General features: G+C 36.9%; 1 protein-coding gene across 1 annotated transcript; it reads left to right on the forward strand.

Annotated features, from left to right (window-relative positions):
• Window positions 1-13,391: 13,391 nt before the first annotated feature.
• On the forward strand, window positions 13,392-14,063 carry LOC149666138 (uncharacterized protein F54H12.2-like). The gene has a single exon (XM_089841484.1). The coding sequence runs from the start codon at window positions 13,392-13,394 to the stop codon at window positions 14,061-14,063; it is 672 nt and encodes a 223-aa protein (XP_089697610.1).
• The last annotated feature ends 1,187 nt before the right edge of the window (window positions 14,064-15,250 follow it).

Genomic DNA, 15,250 nt, shown 5'->3' on the forward strand with positions numbered 1-15,250 from the left:
TTTTTAGAAATAAAGTTTCTATTCTCCGTAAATAATCGCTTATTAATAGTGGGATCTCTTTTCAACTGTTAAGGGATTTCTGAACGTTTACATTGTTATGAACTTACATCGCAACAGTTTTGTTAATGGAGGATTATAGAAGCGGGTGTGTTTACCAATTACCATATTATAGACAAGTACCAAATTGGAGACAAAACTTACATACCCATGCGATATGGGTGTCTTTCCAACCTGAATTTTTTCAAAAAGTTGACAATTTAATTTAATTATAATTGATTTTTGGATGATAATTTTTACAAATGTGACCAGCGTTTTAAAATTTTAACTTTTGGTTTTACATGGTTTTATTTACAGGTTTTATGTATGAATATATTTATTTTATTTTTTAATTCGATTAACGTGGAACTTGTAAAATTTGGCATAATATTTTTGTTTATCCATATTAAAATCATATTAAATATTTATTTGGACATTTTGACTTTTTTAATTCTTGTTTTTAAGAAGAAAAATTACATTGCATATGAGCTTTAAATAATGCATGACATAATTTAATTCATTCTATATACTTGGAAGTAGGTATTTAATGTGGAACTCAAATCAAATTCCCTCGTCAGCTTTTTTGTTGTTCCTCTCAGTTAATCCCATGGGGTGAAGGACGGTTGAATGCTTTCTCCTTTAGTCCCTTTATAAATGTCTTTCCCCCTCGCAGGTGACCAAACTTTCATGCAATATTGTGTATAACCAACCCTATTACTTAGGTTCTATTTTTTCTATTTGTATTTCTAAAGCAAAAGCAAGTAACTATGACTGAAAACCACTGAGTATTGTATATCTGAAATATCTTTCGCCTTCTCGAGAGGCGCGACACTGTTTCTTAGACTAAGAACTTCAGATTTAAAAATAAGAGGAAATCAACTTCTTCAAGCGAGTCTTCAATGGAAGTTGAAAAGGAAAATCAAGTGATTTATCGATTTTTCTACTCCTATCAAACTTCTGTGGCTAGTTAAACATCCGAAAAATATATCCGAATGCTTTTAAAAATCAAAACAAATTCAAATTTCATCCATAATTTAAACGTAGCTCCCCTGACCAATCGTGAACCACCCCAGCTTCCCGCGTGAGAAGTGGTTAACATTGTATGCGACATTAAACAAGCCACGGAAATTTTATTAGAGGGAAGGTCGGGTTATTCAATTGATAGGAGGTGCAACTTTGAAATCATCAATAAAATTTAAGTCCGTTTTCGGATTTATTTCCTCGATGTTAGACTATGATGCATCGACAAAAACCACTTCACTTTACAATTCACCCTTCCTTAAAGATAGACAAATTTAATAACAGAGAAATTTCATGATTCAGGTGGAGAAATTGTATTCTTGAAAAAATCGAGGGAATGAACCCCTCGGTTTTAAAAAATTCTGGGAAGCGTGTGGGTTAAGCAAAGCGTATAGAATGCGCCACATTTTTCTGGTGAATACCTTCGTCTCCCCGTTTATTCCTCCCGTCGAGCGAACCTTCCTTGGAAACCTTGTACTGAATGTACTAGACCATGCTTTTACTGTAAATAAGGAGTAGTGACATCTTTTCAAACAAATTCTTTTCTCGGGGATAAAATCTGATCCTTTTTCGATAAGGGTTAGAGATAACACATCTTTATATATCTACGTGGTAGAGCGGGGCGAGGGGCTGCTATCTTTCACTAGAAGGTGTACACCTGATTTCAGATTCATGAATTCCTCCATTTTCAACTTTATGAATTCATGATTCTCTACTGAATACTGAATTCTTAGAAAGAATTCACGGAATTCATCAATGTGTTAGATGACTTCACGCAAGTAGAAAATGAACTCACACCTGAATTTATGAATTTTGAAGTGAATTCGTGGAATTCATCATTGAATTCGAGTGTGAATTCGTAAATGGTTAAATGAATACAGGGAATTCCAAGAATTCACTGAATTCATCAATATTTTAGAAGAATTCACCAAATTTAATTGAGATCTCAATGAATTCATCCGTGAATTCGTCAATTTTCAAGTGAATTCATCAGTAAAATCGTAAATTTTGAAATTAATTCACTGAATTCCTCTTTGAAATTCCAGTATTCAAATGTTTTAACTTTTTAAGTGCATTTTCGGTAAATAATTTGGTGAAGGACTTGTCACGTTACTAGTCTCTGTACACCGATTACGGGTAAAAGCGTTAGAATTGAAATCAGTGCACACGGCTGTACCTTTGACTGTACTAAAGAGATGGCACGTAAACGTGAAATCCCTGCCCTTGTCAGTGGTTAATTAAATGATAAGACTTTACCAGTCATCGGTGTAAGTTATTAATACGTTTACTGTAATGGATGGTTAAAAACACGAACATATTTTCATAAGAAAGGGGCTCCCGAGTGAACTTGTTTTTGACCTTACTAGATTGCGCCGTTTGAAAAATTCAAATCTAGTGTGGTAACCATGGTAACAGGAAGGATTTTTGGGTGTTTTTGCTATCTGTTCTCTAAAGGCATACCAATAAACCACTAACGTAAAAGTTTGCGGGTGCTCTGACGTAGCTCATGACTATTTATTCAGCAAGACCAAATGAATACACAATACCTATCAAGAGGCCTTATTCAAAACTGTTTCAACTAAATTTTGTAAAGACTAGAGTTTATTACGTCAAATGAAGTACACTGAACAATACTTATAATGAAATATTGTTATTTTTATTTTTTGAACCACGAAAGTTGATATTTATAAGGTTACTTCAAAATGTAGCATTTTTATTTTTTTCTGGTTGATGTCGTTTTCGTTGATGTAAAAATTTTAATTCCTTCATCCTGAGAAAGAAATAGACGGTTATCTTGAAACTCGGGTCGCGGGATAGTGTACTTATAGAATTTTATATAATAAAACCCGTTTGATTGCATTTCCGTACGTTCCAATTCAAAATTTGAGGTTAATGAATACCAATTGCATAAGACACCTAAGCCTTTATGGGTTTTCTTTGAGTCAGTTTTGTTGTACGTCGGAGCTACTGGAGCTTCTGGTAGCGAATATTCTCTTTTTTTCCAAGTTCCAGTCAAGTATGAAAATCCAAGGACTAACCCTATTAATAGTTGGGAATCTTCCCTTTTTTTAAATACGGTCCCTTCACCTATTTTAATTGTATCTTGTTTTTTGACAGTAAATTTTGATATATCATGCAAATGAGATGTTCGAGAAGTGTTGATTTTTTCAGCTACTCTACGGAGTCGATCGCTACTCAATTTATTTTCTGTATTGCTTAAGAGCCAGCAGAGAGATGATTTTCTAACCACAATTTTCCGTCCATTTTTCGTTATTAATGGAACAAATGGACTGGTTATTGGAAGAGCGCCATCCTAACAGTTTAGTTCTAGCGAGTAATCTTTGAGGTCAGCACCTCCACACGATAACAGCACGCAAAGATCTTCTCCAATATCTTCATGTAGGCCTACTGTAGATATGTCCAGTTTTGCTTGTTGCTCTGACTGTGAAGCCGTGCTTAGCTCCAAATCATCTCGTTCAATATCGGTATCCGAGTCATAGTGCAAGTTCGTTTGATGATTATGTTCAATTTCTATAGTTTTCTTTATAGGTGTAAGTTGACAGTTTAAGTCTGAATGTGTTGAAGGCATACCGAGTTTAGTAGCATCTTCAATTGCTTCTTCTTCAGCTTTAAGAACTAAGGCATCGATTTCTCTACTACTAGGTATCTTTCCAGAGAAAGAATCGTTAATTACGTTGTTATTTCTCGGAAATGTGATATCGAAGTCTGAATCGGTGGCGTTGCATTTAGTGATAATATCACTTTGAAGTTGGATTCGTTTCAGCCTGTGAATCATATCTAACAAACTGAAATTAACTACCGTAGAAAACGTACTGGTTAACGATCTGGCGGCTCTGAAGAAACTTTCGCAAGTTTGGCTTGAAAATAGCCAAGGCAAGAATAATTCCTCGTTTCCAGTGTCACGAAGCTTCTCCATTACCAAAATCAAAGAATGGGCATTAATCTCTATACAAGAGTATGTGTTGTAGATGATAAAGTTATCAGTTACGTTATAGTCTGAATGATTTAAAATCCACGATCTCCAAATTCGCACAAAGAAAACAACGTACCAGATGTCAAATACTCTTTGAGAAGGTCTCAATCCTTTATCTAGAAACGTTCTTAGGGATCTTTTAATCAACGCAAGGTATTGAACTGTGCCTTCGCTACCTGGAACAATTTCTTTCAACAGACTTGAAACTTTAGGGTCCGATATTTTCTCCACAGCCAAGAAGTTCATTCTATCCTTCGGCTCCAAGTCACTATAGGAAAGCGCGTGTAAATCTTTTGGAGTGGTTTCTAAAAGTGTGGTCAGGTGAGTCATTGAAATAATGTGTTTACCACACGGCAAAACACTTGACTTTTTCAAAATTCGATTTCTAAATTTTGTTCCAATGTGCATAATATCCTGGACACTGATAATATCTGGATGTGTGTCTGCCTGAAACCACTCTCGCTCATCGTTATGTAATGGTATAGATGCAACCATCCGCATACTCTTCAATAAACGACTGTCACCGTCTGAAGATACTCCAACGATTTCAATGCCATGATTTTCAGCGCTTTGTCGAATATAGTTCCACCTAGTTGTAACATCCACAGCAGTAAATTTATTGTTGGTTCCAAAGATGGCCAAACAAAAAGACGGCGTGTTTTCTTTTACCGGCTGAGCCATAATCACGTACGCCAATGAAGCCGATTCATTGTTTACTATGTGACTTTCTATTTCTTTTGCTGAATTTGCTGGAAAAGATGAAAGCACAGGCAATCCAGTTTCAGCGTCCATGGGTGAAACCAGACCCACGATTTGATTGTTCTGAGAGTCATATTGTATCTTCCCTGTAATTCTGGTCCCATCTTCACTTATCCAGACTTTGAAGGGCAAATTTCTTTCTAATAGGAAATCTTTAAGCTCAGACATCGTAAGTTTACCTTCGATTACAGCCGGGCCATTGTCTTTTATAGATTTTAGAATAGTTTGAGTTGAGGAAGCGGTAGATTTTTCTGTATTGTTTCGTATGACAAGCGGCCCCCGATTAAAAACAAGTAGGTTGAAAATAGTTTGATAGTATTTTTATATCGCTTTCCCTTCCTTTCTTTTCTAGAATTTTCTTCGGCAGTATTCATTAACCCTGATAGAAAAGAATCAACTTTCATCCCACTTTTTTCGAGTGATTTTCTTTGGTTATTTCCAGTTAAATAAGCGCTAAACCTCTTGTTTAGTTCTTCGTTGTTTTTCACAAGAACCTGAACTTCATTCAAGATTTTAAAACAATCCGTTATCACTCTTTGATTTTGATTTACGCGTTGAAATTCCCCTTTTCTTCTTTCAGCTCTGCTGTATCGATTATCTCGCCATTTGCTAGTTTTAGAGACCTGTTTAATAGGTTGATCTTCAATGACGCAGTTGGTCTCTACACTGCGCCATTGGGCTCTTCCTCCGGAAGTGACTCGGTTTGATATTGTATGTGCTGGCTGTTTCTGGGTAGCTTCTGAGGTACATCATCAACATCGATATCAGTCATTGCAGGTTTTTGTTTAGAATCACTGTTCTCATCAGCACTGAGACACTCTGCAGCATCATTTTCAGACATATGCAATGTTCTTTTCATATCTCGTTTGAAGTTATGTGCGAAAAGGGTGTTCATTGTACTGTTCTTTGGCTTTGGTGCTCCATTGATCACGTGTACTTTCACATGTCTCGAAAAATTTGAAGTTATCCAACGCTTTTGCCCAGATTTCAAAGATGCTGTTGGCAAATTGATTGATGCATCACATATAGGGCAAATTGCTTTGGCCGATAGAGCGAAACTAGCATTCTCCGAGTTGTTATCAGGTGAAGTACTTTCACTGGCTATTTCTACATATATAGCGGTGAATTTTTCTATGAAATCGGGTTCTTGACCAAGTAGCAATGATTTGACCGAATTGGTTAGAAGTGTTGTTAGCTTTGCCTTTTCGTCCGTTACATTTACATAAGGAAGCTTTTTCGCCATTTTGCGCTCGTCTTCATTGGTAACTGCTGTTTGTGACCAGGCCTGGTGTTTCGACTTTGTTGATTTCGTCAGTTGGTTGGATGGTGTCAATATTTCGTATTTACTAAAATAATCCTCAGGCTTATTTGTAATAAATTTTGCAATTCCTTTTAGAAGAATTTTATGCCCTGGTAGAATTTTGAATTGTGTAGTATTTTTGGCATATTTCCCGAAATAATGCTCCAGATTAGCGTCTTCAGGCAAGTCCATTTTCATTTCTCCTCTGGCATATTCTTCTAATTTCACCAAATTACTATCAGATATGTTTTTAAGGGCCATTGGGTTGTCGAATCCGGTCAACTTAAGCAGTTTCTTCAAATATAATGGTAGTTCATGAGTAAACCCAAGATCATATTTTAAAACACACCAAAGTTTGTTTTCGTCCGGAGATCCCTAAATCCAATGTCATGTTTAAATATTTTAATGAATCATTCTGAAAAGAACCTATTCTAACATACTGAAAAGAACCTATTCAAACATACTGAAAAGAACCTATTCAAACATACTGAAAAGAACCTATTCAAACATACTGAAGAGAACCTATTCAAACATACTGAAAAGAACCTATTCAAACATACTGAAAAGAACCTATTCAAACATACTGAAAAGAACCTATTCAAACATACTGAAAAGAACCTATTCAAACATACTGAAAAGAACCAATTCAAACATACTGAAAAGAACCTATTCAAACATTTTGAAAAGAACCTATTCAAACATACTGAAAAGAACCTATTCAAACATACTAAAAAAACCTATTCAAACATACTAAAAAGAACCTATTCAAATATACTAAAAATAACCTATTCAATCATTCGATATAGATATTAAACATACATTCTAAACAATCTAAGACTTAATGAGATAAAATCTTAAAGAAATATTCTAAACAATGTAAGAGTTAATGAGATAAAATCCGATAAAATCTTAAACAAACATTCTAAACAATCTAAGAATTAATGAGATAAAATCTAAACATTGCAAACTGAATCTAAACATAGTTTACAGACTAGGAGGATTCATACCATTTACACAAGGAGGCCTGGCTTCAGACTCACCTAGTGAGTCAGGTCTCTTTGTGTAACAAGCGAACCCTGGTCTCCATGTGTAAATGGTATGAATCCTCCTAGTCTGTAAACAATGTGTAAACATTGCAAACTCAATCTAAACATTTTACTCGTCATTTAAAATAGTAAACACCGTTTTAAGGTACACTCACGTATATTCTTATTCTTTTATTTGGATCCTTTTTTTCCTCCCCCTCCTTAGAACAGGTACATTCGGCATGTACGCTAGACATGTTTTCAACCCGCAACACCGAAGAGCTTTAATATTAAAGTCTGCCTAATACTGAGTTTACTAGTATAATCTGAGACTATCAGCTAAAAAGATTACCAAAAGATTGTTTTGTTATGAAAATAAAATTTGCAGTGTGCTTTCTCTGTTGCCTACGAGTAAAATGAACACAGAAAGATAAATAAAGACCCCTTGGGAAATTGGAACGTTCCATGGAATTTTTTCGATACGCTTAGAAAGGATTTTCCCACGAAGCGAAACAAGTGCTGGGCAGGTCTAACATAACGTTTACAAAAATATCTCATCGAAAAAAAATATGAATACACGAAAAAGATGAATACCGAGGAATTCATTGCGGAATTCACTGACTACTGTAGGAATTCACCAGAATTCTTAAAGAATTCGTGCTCATTTTTCTGAATTCAAATGAATTCATGCTAATTTTCGGGAACACAATTGAATTCATTTAAAAATTTAGGAATACGCTGGAATTCACAAGAATTCAGGAAATTATTTAGGGGAATTAGTAGTATATAAATGAGAGAACGGGATGGGTATGAATTTGCCATAGAGATAACATGGGGTATGATACCCTATGGGGAAATTAACATTGGGTATGAAAATTCGACGGTCTCTAATTTTCCCGAAGCGGCTTTTTTGTGCACCTTGGACGGCACGGAGAGTATTTAAGTCTCACGGTAAAATGAGAACAGAGCGGGACGGTTATGGACCATAGAAATAACATTGGGTGTATAAGTTTTGCCGCCTCATAGTACGGTAGAGGCTGACAAAGGTAGTACGGAGGGTCCGTACATAAATCGACGAGGGGGATTGAATTCTTACCGTTTCAGAGTACGGGGAAGACCGAATTAATTGTACGAAAATTATTTGCCTAATCATCGGTGCTTTCCCTGGTATATTACGGGAGTCTGGGGTCGAAAGAGAACGAAGAGTTCTCAAATTTCCCATCCGAGAGAGAGATAGCTCTAGTTTCGTTACGATGAGAGAACTCGAGGTTTGGAATTTCATAAACTGTTTATGCGTGCATTTCACCCATACGAGACAGTTGTCTGTGGCGGTGGTGTTTTTTTAATTAGATAAATCGGAATATAGGAGAGAAGAAAATTAAGCTAAATTTTGACGGTCTTTGAACGAATCGCGTACGGTTGGATATAAGAGATGGGAAAAGTTGGGTATACGTACAGGGTGATAGAAGAAACATGAGGCATGGATGAGGGATATACCCTATGGAATATTACCATAGGTATATACATGTATATACATATTACATGGATTATAGTATTATTAAGGTAAAGTATAGTATGTCTATATTATGAAGCAAAAGAGGAATATCTTTCGGAGAGAATGGTACAAAGTTCAACAAAAGTTTCGAGGAAAATTTACTATATAAAGCTGAATTTTTACATTTTAAACATCATTCTGAATTACCTTCTGCGAGTCTCTTACACCTCAGAATTTACTTAATAATATGATGTAAGTATGGTAGTCTATACCTTGATATTTTACAGTATTTACAAGATATTTTCGAAACTTATAGGAATCCTCTCAAGACTTTCCCTATTTCTACCACCAAAGGGGTAACGGTTACTCCAGATTGTAACATTTTTATCGGAACATTGAATGGAAGTGTGGGCATCGCTTTAACAGAAAGTCATTTCAAACAACTTCGGGACAAGTACGATCAAATATCTTCCTTCTTGGAAAGCGATTCCATTGAAAACTCTTCGTTTTTCTTCGAAGGATCGGAAACAAGACGAGTCCAGCTAAGCATTTTCCAAAATCGGAGAGCGGTGGACGTGAGAGAAATCATCCTCGGAACTGGGACGAATTATGGAAAGCAGTACCTAACCAAAAGGGGTTTTACCATATCGCAATACCCTTGGAAGACCTTGATGGACAAATACGACGAAATCATAGCGTATCACAACGAGGTCAAACGGGTCTTCAAAAATATCAAAAGAGACGTACTGGACCATATTACTGAATACGTGGATAAGCAATGCAATGGTTGTAAAATTGATCATCCCTCACAAAAACAACACGATTGTCTGATGATTGATTGGAACACCCGTTTAGACACGTATTTTGTAGACGCGATGGATACTATTAGTTATTCCGAAGTTACCCATAAAATTGACACCTTTTTAAATGAGGATATTCGCGATGCGATTATGTCTTTCATTGTATGTAACGCTAAAAAGATGTTGTATAAAACTGAAGATTTTTAAACAATAAATAATTGGTATTAAAGTCTCAATTCTCTATGTCGTAGCTCATTTAAAATCATGGACCCAGTGATGAAGCATCCATTCACTGGGCTTGTCTCAGGTCCCACGCAATGTGGCAAGTCACATTTCATTGCGAAATTAATTAAGCATAACGCATCCTGCATTTCCCCACCTCCCCAAAGAATAGTTTGGTGTTATACAGAGCATCAAGAGAAATTATTTAATTCCGTGTTGGAAAATAATCCTAACGTTGAGTTTCACGAGGGTTTATTAGACCCGAGCAATTTGAATCCCGAGGCTAGAAATTTTCTAATCCTCGACGATCTATTATGCGAAATAGCTAATAACAACGACGTCACTAACTTATTTATTCGAGGTTCCCATCACCGTAACACTTCGGTACTCATTCTAATGCAAAATTTGTTTTATCACGGGAAAGAAGTTAGGACCCTCAATTTAAATTCCCAATACCTCGTAATTTTTCGTTCGGCTAGAGACGTCTCCAGTGTCTTAAATATCGCTAAACAAATTTCCCCTTCTAATACCAAGTTTGTTGTCGATGCATTTCGTCAAGCCGTGGCGAAACCATACGGTTATTTATTCATCGACCTGAAGCCAAACACTGCAGATGAATATCGACTGCGAACGGGAATAATACCGGGGGAAGAAGCCGCTATTTTTGTACCGAAATAAAATGACTATATCAACATCAAAACGGGTGTGTAAGAACTTGAATTTTTTAAAATTTTTGAGCACCTGTAACGCGAAACAGAGGAAGGCTATCATCAAACTATCGAATCGTGACGCTATATTAGCCATAGTCGAATGTTGTATAAATGTACTACGCGGTAACATTCAACTAACAGACGGGCAAAAGATACGATTGAAGAAACACCGTAATGTGTTGCATAAACTTTGTAGAAAAATTCCTCTTGCTAGTTCAGAAAGGGAGTTTTCTCCCAATTTTATTAGCACCGTTACTCTCAATCATTAGTTCAGTTGCTGGCTCTGCCATAAATCGTGCCATAAATAAATAAATGGCTCGGAAAATGATTTTGGTGTCCGAAGACGCTTTACGTCGAATGAAAAATACTAATACCGAAGATGTTGCTCTCGAATCGGACATACCATCCTTGGATAAAGAAATGAAAACTATTCTCGACAACCCTCGTATTTGCGAATCGGAGAAATTAACTTTATATAATCAAACTTTGCAACGACACATTGCATCTAATCGGAAACCAGTTGAAAAACACAATCAATCAGTGAAAAAAACCTGGTACGAAGAAATTGCAACGTCTATCCCACCGAGCATGCTTCCTGACGCGATATCGTTGTATACTTGGACATTGAGGTATATTTCGTGGAACGAACTTGGAGAAATGGAAATTCGGGGAAGGGTGGTGCCCGGATGTAACGTAGTTGATTTAATTTACGATGCGGTTAGAAAAACCACACCAAATACCGACCCAACGGGCTACAAAAGCTTCTACGAAATATTGCAAAATAACAATGTACCGAAAAAATTTATCAAAAACCCTACTAGAGCTCGTGTGTTGAAATCATTATTGTTTAACGTGACACCACCCAAACTTAATCAATGGGTGACGATTTGATTGTAATTACAAATAAAACGTTTATCACGAGTTATGAGTGTTTATTTCCCTTTCATATCTCAAAATGGATGGTTGTACAAAAGTTGTAGCGCAAGGTATCGTGTCCAGATTATTTGAATCCTTTTCAAAAAATCCAAAAATATTAACCGGCGTCTTAATAATATTATGTTTCGTAATAATCGAAGTTTTCGATTTCTTAATATTATACTATGCAACACGCACATCCGGAAATAGTACCATTTATGGATAAGCTAGAAAATATTTATTATGACGTATCTGACTCTGGTGGGTACGCTGGTATTCGCGGATTGTATCGTTCAGCTAAAGAGAAGGGTCTCAAAGTGACGACAAAAAACGTTAAGGAATTTTTACAAAAGCAAGATACCTATACTCTACATAAAAATACCAGGTGGCGATATAAACGAAATAAGACGATAGCGTACGGTATAGACGATCAATGGCAAGCCGACCTCATTGACCTCCAGAAACTTTCGAAACAAAACAAAGGGCATCGATATATACTTGCTTGTATAGATATTTTTAGTAAATACGCTTTCGTTGAACCCGTGAAAGATAAGAAAGGAGATACTATAGTAAAGGCGTTGAAAAAGATACTGGATGGTGAAAGGAAACCAAGTCGAATACAGAGTGACCATGGGAATGAGTTTGTGTGTAAAGCCGTTCAAGCTGGGTTAAAATCACGAGGAATTGAGTTTTTCGCGACAAACTCGGAAGTGAAAGCCAGCATTGTCGAGCGATTTATCAGATCGTTTAAATCAAGGATGTATCGATACTTTACTGCGAAAAATACTTATACGTACGTTGATGTGCTCCCCAGATTAGTTAGTGCTTATAATAACAGTTACCATCGTTCAATTAAATGTAAACCTATAGAAGTAACACCTCAAAATTCCAAAATCATTTGGAAAAATTTATACGGAGATATTGACTTTAGTCCCCCTGTGAAGTACGATTTTGAAATCGGAGACATTGTCAGAATAAGTAAAAACAAAGGGCTTTTTGAGAAAGGATACGTCCCTAATTTTTCGGAAGAATTATTTCGAGTAATTAAGCAAATACCGAGACAGCCACCGGTATATAAACTGGAGGCGTTAAATTCGGAACCCATTTTGGGTGTTTTTTACAAAGAGGAAGTACAAAAGGTAGGAAAGGATCTCGATACTTGCGCGTTCAAAATTTAAAAAGTGCTAAAAAAGCGAAAGAAAGCTGATAATACCGTAGAATTGCTGGTGCGTTGGAGTGGATACGGACCTCAATTTGACAGTTGGGTGCAGGAAATAGACTTACAATGAGTTTCTATATCACTTTACCATCCCATTCATCGACAAAATACTTTCCCAAAAATACTACGAGTAAATTTAGGACGTATCTTCCAGAAGTAGTAAAACTTAACGGCCCTTACGAAGTTGCATTGACGGAAATAAGTTATCCAAGAACCTGGAATAATGTGAGGGGAGAAAGATCTATAAGAATTTGGTCCACTGACGCTAAAACTATGGAAACGGTAGTTGTTATTCCTAAAGGCAGTTTCTTATCAATTCGAGATTTACTCGGAATGTTGTTGTTCGATGATGGCACAATCAAATTCACGTATACTGCTAGTTTAAAACGCGTATACGAGCTGGATGGGGTAACTTTCAGTTCTGTGAATAGCGGCGAATGACAAACATCATGGGACGACCCCATTACATTTCAGCCCTAAGCGATTATGAGAACTACTATTTAAACCAGGCTGGTTTCGGATCCATGCCTGTATATCGGGGTGTTCCTGTGCAAAGAGGGTATGGATTAGGGAACATACTGGCTTCGGCCTTTCGAAGCGCCATGCCCCTTTTTAAACGTGGTGCTCAGTTTCTTGGAAGAAAATTTCTCGATACCGGAGCGAAAGTCGTGACGGACGTTGCTAGTGGTATTCCAATCAAAAAGTCTCTAGTGACTACATCGAAGAGCGCCGGCAAAGATACCTTATTGTCAGCTGCGGATGTGGTTAGGGAGATGACAGGATCCGGAATTAAAAAGAGGCGGAGGGTGCATCGCAAAGTCACTCGGGTTAAAGCTAAGAAGAGGAAAACATCGCGTCGTTCTTATTCTGATATATTTTCCTAAAGCCCAAGAATATGGCGTTGATGCATCCTAACTCTAGTGGCTGCGTCAATTCCGAATTGGATATTTTCCAAGTCCCGTTAACGCAAACGGGAATTATCAGTGGTGAATGGGTCGAATACTTTCCCATTTCCAGCATCAGCAACAATTCAAACTTAGTTTTCTGCATTAGTGGAAATTCTGAATCCTACACGGACTTGTCCCAAACTCTGCTTCATGTTCAAGTGGATGTGAAAATGGACGATGGATCTTCCCCGAAAGCAGCCGTGGTTGCCGCGGATGGTACAGTTACTACGCCGGCGGATAGTGTAGCCCCAGTTAATTTGTTTTTGCATAGTCTCTTTCCCGAAGTGCATTTATTTTTAAACGAGAAATCGGTTACCCCTTGCGCTCAAAATTACCCGTACAAAAGTATGATTCAAACTATGTTAACGTTTGGAGACTCTGCTAAAAATAGTCATCTGACAAGCTCATTATTTTATCGCGACACGCCGTGCAAGTTCAACGATTTTGCGAATAACAAGGGTTTCTTGAAGAGAGCTAAGTTCGCCCAAAAAGGAACTATAGATATGATTGGTGCTCTTCATTTAGACATTTGCCAACAACCTCGCTACCTTTTGAACTTGGTGGATTTAAAATTTGTTTTTGGAAAGCCAATACCGAATTTTGCTTGCATTCTGACGTAAAATGTAAACTGAACATTAAAGCGGCATCGTTATATTTGATTGAAGTCAAATTGATACCTGAAATCCCGCTTGCACACGCGAAGGTGTTACAAATGTCGAGAGCGAAATATCAAATTACCCGCACGGAAGTTACTTCGTTTTCGATCCCAAAAGGCAACATGAGCGTCGTGCAGGATCATTTATTTAATGGGCAAAACCGAATAGAGTCGTCATAGGGATGGTCGAACAAAGTGCGTTTTTGGGTTATCTAAAATTGTCACCATATAATTTCCAACCCGTTGATGTGAATCACATTGGTTTGTTCGCCGACGGCAGTAGCGTACCACATAAACCGCTGACGCCAAACTTTGCAGAACATAGCTACATCCAAGCGTACGCTAATTTATTTCTTCAAACGGGTCAGTGGAATATTGACGAAGGAAATCAAATAAGCCGCGACGATTACCCTGGGGGAAACTGTCTTTTTGTCTTTGATTTGACGGCCGATTTAATGAACAATGCCACCCATTTTCATCTCGTTAACAATGGAAATTTGAGACTAGAAATGAAATTCGCTTCCGCGTTAAAAGAAACCATCGCCGTTATTGTATACGCCGAATTCCAGAGTTTGATTGAAATTGATAAAAACCGAACCGTAATCTTCGACTAGAATGGATACGATACAACTAACGAGAATTTTGGGGAAAGATAAGTTCACCAGAAATTTATTTCGGGGTGTGTTTGCCGCTGACCAACTACCAAAATTTGTGACGACTTTTCCGTCTCTTTATATCGTGAACACCGATACGTCAAACGGTGCTGGTCAGCACTGGGTAGCCTTGTATTTCTCCAGAAATACCAATACCGAAATGTTCGACTCGTACGGAAATCCACCTGATATGTTTCGTTTTAGTGACTTTGTCGAAAGAAATAGTAAAACTGTGACTTTTAACTCGTTACAATTACAAGGAAATCTTAGTAGAACGTGTGGAGGATTTTGTGTGTATTTCGCTCTTAATAGATGTAGGGGTGTTAAAATGTTTAATATCGTGTCTAGATTTTCAAAAAATAAAAATCGAAATGATGAGATGATCAAAGAATTTATGCATTCAAGATATTCAATAAATTTTCAATAAATTATAGTGTTTTTCAAAGTTTATTTACAGAAAAATTCATTCTATATTCATATATTTAAAAAAATCGTTAAA

Source organism: Phalangium opilio, unplaced genomic scaffold, assembly GCF_054372755.1.
Source record: "Phalangium opilio isolate 3A_F unplaced genomic scaffold, DU_Popi_V2 ptg000060l_1, whole genome shotgun sequence".
Classification (NCBI taxonomy): domain Eukaryota; kingdom Metazoa; phylum Arthropoda; class Arachnida; order Opiliones; family Phalangiidae; genus Phalangium; species Phalangium opilio.